At 50.4% G+C, this 4,170-nt stretch overlaps 1 protein-coding gene across 1 annotated transcript; it reads right to left on the bottom strand.

Annotated features, from left to right (window-relative positions):
* Positions 1 to 1,014: 1,014 nt before the first annotated feature.
* On the bottom strand, positions 1,015 to 2,501 carry LOC146182876 (uncharacterized). Its single transcript, XM_084608659.1, has one exon. The coding sequence runs from the start codon at positions 2,499 to 2,501 to the stop codon at positions 1,287 to 1,289; it is 1,215 nt and encodes a 404-aa protein (XP_084464785.1). The 3' UTR covers positions 1,015 to 1,286.
* Positions 2,502 to 4,170: the final 1,669 nt, after the last annotated feature.

Genomic DNA, 4,170 nt, shown 5'->3' with positions numbered 1-4,170 from the left:
GTTTAATCTCTCGTATTTTACTGGCGAAATGCCCTGGCACAGTACTTTCCATGCTCAAAAAAAACTGAAGTTGTTCATTCAGTTCTTTTTCTTTTTCTTTCTCTTTATGCCGCACCTTACTGCTCTTTTCTATGGCTTTCAATTTCACCCACTCTTTGAAGCTGTCCCATTCCGCTGCAAAACTTACTGGTCGCATAGCCAGACGATCTTCCAACTGGGTCTTAACTTCCGTAAGGAACTCTTCATCGGCGAGAAGTTTGGCATTCAGTTTCCATAGGTACCAGTTAAAGCGCGATTTCTTTCCTGCCCTACCGAACACTGCACTCACGAGACAATGATCGCTGAAAGACACAGGTTTCACCTCATATGCAGTACATAGGGCAACAAGATCAACCGAGGCATACACCCTGTCCAATCTAGCATGGCTATCTCGCTGAAAGTGCGTGAACTCTGGTTGGTTTCCAGTGGAGAACACACTACCAACATCCTCAAGGCCGTATTCATGCACAAGTGCATTCAACCGCTCGGAGCTTCTGTCTCTTCGAGGTTTGCACTTCGCCGCTCGGTCCACAGCTGCGCACACACAGTTGTAATCGCCAAGTACAAGCAAGATTTTGTCGACCTTCAACCACAATTCAATAGACTCAAAAAACGATTCACGTTCGCTTTCTGAATTGGGAGCATACACACACATAACACGCCAGCATAAATTACAGTAGGTAAAATCAGTAACCAAAAGCCGACCACTTGGACAGGCAAAAACGAAATCTACACTTACTCCCAGCGTGTTACGTATAAATAAAAGGCATCCACCCGACACACCAACAGAATGGCATACACACACATAAAAGTTTGTTTGAAAAGAAGCCACCATACGGTCAGTGCTTTCTTGGCTCTCAATCTTTGACTCTTGCACAGCTGCTATATCTATATCATTATCCACAAGGAGGCGACTGAGCTGGCATTGTCGCCTTCTCGCTCCCAGCCCTCTGACATTCAAAGTAGCTACGTGTAACGCCGAATTAAGCTTGAGAGTCATGTGTTAGAAAGGGCCGCCCGTACCCGCATGGTGCCTACCTTCATGGTTGCATGGCCTCCGCTTCTGAAGAAGAGCGGCATATGTGTGCACGTATTGTCCTCCCAGCAGAACGTCGGGCTGCATTCAAACGAAGTCCAAGCACCGTTTTTCATTTTTTTTTTCCACACACGCCCCGCTTGGTTGCAGAATGTTCCTGACGCTGGTCGGTAGGCAGCCGACCCACAAATCGTTCAGGACACCACAAAACCTACGGAGGCGGTTTCCCCGCCTGCCGCGTGTCGGCAGAGAAGTTCGGCTTCGGTCTCAAAGTCGATCTTCGGATGCCCGCAGTTTTCGGCGGCGGCTCACCACAAACGCCGCCTGGCAGCTGAGTCTCCTCGAAGCTTTCCTCGTGTGGACGTTTTGAGGCAATTAAGGCCGCTGTCTCCGGCCCAACTTCCATGGCATCAGTGCAAGGAGGCTCAGTACTCAGATGCTCCTCAGCGTCAGAAAACTTGATTACGTCCTCTGACGCTTCCTTTGAAGCGCTTTCGTGGTCCTGTTGGTCCTGCGATGGAACGTGCGAGACGTGCCGAGTTTCGTTCTTTTCACTTGAGACCGTCACCTTATGCTTAGTTAAAACCGTCATGGAAGGCGCGTCCTGTTTCGTTGACTGTCCTCTAATGTCGGCCGCCTCCTCCGCATCCACCTCATCCATTATCAACTCGGACGTGTCCTCGCTGGTCCCAGGTCCGGCAATGCTTGCGTAGGTACGTGCACACTGGCTGTCTTCATGACCGAACCGTCGACAGGTTCCGCAGCGAGGAACCCGGCACTCCTTGCGTATGTGACCCGTGTTCCGACAGCGTAGGCACAAGGGAGGTCTGCCTGGCACAACAACGAGCGCCAGCTCACCGCTAACGTTCAACTGATGTGGCAGGTCATCCAGCTTCACGCCAGCTTTCAACTTAAGCGTGACAAGTCTAGTAGTCGAGCCTTTTTCTACCATACCTTTCACACGCCAGCGCTCCCTTGTAACTTCCAACACCTTTCCATACGGCGTAAAGGCAGCACGCACATCCTCGTCTGGCACGTTGTGTAAAAGCCAGTGAAGTTTCAGTCGCACGTCCTGGTTGGCCGGGTCAATTACCAAGCAGCGACCGTTTTTCACACACAACACACCGACACTAACAAGCTTGGTCACCGCTTCAGGATCCTTGAGAGTGACAGCCCAGACGTGGCTCATCCGATACGCCCCCATCGCAACAACATCGGGGATCAGCGAATGCTGTGCCAACGCGTCGCGGAAATCTTCCACCCGGTACGGGCGGGCCCTGATATCGGCGTGCAAAAAAACAGTATTCAAAACAAACCGACCTGTTGGCAGTGCAGGCAAAACGACCTGGTAAGTGGTTTCCTGTTCAGCAGTCCTGTTACCGCGGCCTGACATGGCCGCTGAAGCCGCTCCTGAGGAGCCCTGCATCCTGCGTCCGTTCACTGGCGTGGCCGGAAGCAGAAATAGGCTGTGTCCGAAGACCTGCCAGCGCTGGTTACAACTTTTAGTAGTTGTTACAACTTTTAGAGCTCGAGTTGGGTCCAGAAGTAAAAAAAAAAAGGCTCCCGTTGGGCAGGAAGGCTCCGCGCTCTCTACAACACAGGCTGTGTCTGAAGACCTGCCAGCGCTGGTTACAACAACTTTTAGTAGTTACAACTTTTAGAGCTCGAGTTGGGTCCAGAAGTAAAAAAAAAAAAGGCTCCCGTTGGGCAGGAAGGCTCCGCGCTCTCTACAACACAGGCTTTGTCCGAAGACCTGCCAGCGCTGGTTACAACTTTTAGTAGTTGTTACAACTTTTAGAGCTCGAGTTGGGTCCAGAAGTAAAAAAAAGAAAAAAAAGCTCCCGTTGGGCAGGAAGGCTCCGCGCTCTCTACAACACAGGCTGTGTCCGAAGACCTGCCAGCGCTGGCTACAACAACTTTTAGTAGTTGTTACAACTTTTAGAGCTCGAGTTGGGTCCAGAAGTAAAAAAAAAAAAAGGCTCCCGTTGGGCAGGAAGGCTCCGCGCTCTCTACAACACAGGCTGTGTCCGAAGATTTGCCAGCGCTGGTTACAACAACTTTTAGTAGTTGTTACAACTTTTAGAGCTCGAGTTGGGTCCAGAAGTAAAAAAAAAAGGCTCCCGTTGGGCAGGAAGGCTCCGCGCTCTCTACAACACAGGCTGTGTCCGAAGACCTGCCAGCGCTGGTTACAACAACTTTTAGTAGTTGTTACAACTTTTAGAGCTCGAGTTGGGTCCAGAAGTAAAAAAAAGGCTCCCGTTGGGCAGGAAGGCTCCGCGCTCTCTACAACACAGGCTGTGTCCGAAGACCTGCCAGCGCTGGTTACAACAACTTTTAGTAGTTGTTACAACTTTTAGAGCTCGAGTTGGGTCCAGAAGTAAAAAAAAGGCTCCCGTTGGGCAGGAAGGCTCCGCGCTCTCTACAACACAGGCTGTGTCCGAAGACCTGCCAGCGCTGGTTACAACAACTTTTAGTAGTTGTTACAACTTTTAGAGCTCGAGTTGGGTCCAGAAGTAAAAAAAAAAAAGGCTCCCGTTGGGCAGGAAGGCTCCGCGCTCTCTACAACACAGGCTGTGTCCGAAGACCTGCCAGCGCTGGTTACAACTTTTAGTAGTTACAACTTTTAGAGCTCGAGTTGGGTCCAGAAGTAAAAAAAAAAAGACTCCCGTTGGGCAGGAAGGCTCCGCGCTCTCTACAACACAGGCTGTGTTCGAAGACCTGCCAGCGCTGGTTACAACAACTTTTAGTAGTTGTTACCACTTTTAGAGCTCGAGTTGGGTCCAGAAGTAAAAAAAAAAGGCTCCCGTTGGGCAGGAAGGCTCCGCGCTCTCTACAACACAGGCTGTGTCCGAAGACCTGCCAGCGCTGGTTACAACAACTTTTAGTAGTTGTTACAACTTTTAGAGCTCGAGTTGGGTCCAGAAGTAAAAAAAAAAAGGCTCCCGTTGGGCAGGAAGGCTCCGCGCTCTCTACAACACAGGCTGTGTCCGAAGACCTGCCAGCGCTGGTTACAACAACTTTTAGTAGTTGTTACAACTTTTAGAGCTCGAGTTGGGTCCAGAAGTAAAAAAAAAGAAAAAAAAGCTCCCGTTGGG

This window comes from Amblyomma maculatum, chromosome 7, assembly GCF_055883805.1.
Source record: "Amblyomma maculatum isolate TAMU_Amacu chromosome 7, ASM5588380v1, whole genome shotgun sequence".
Lineage (NCBI taxonomy): Eukaryota > Metazoa > Arthropoda > Arachnida > Ixodida > Ixodidae > Amblyomma > Amblyomma maculatum.
Note: the sequence above shows the minus strand (reverse complement) of the source record. Positions and strands in the feature narration are given on the sequence as shown.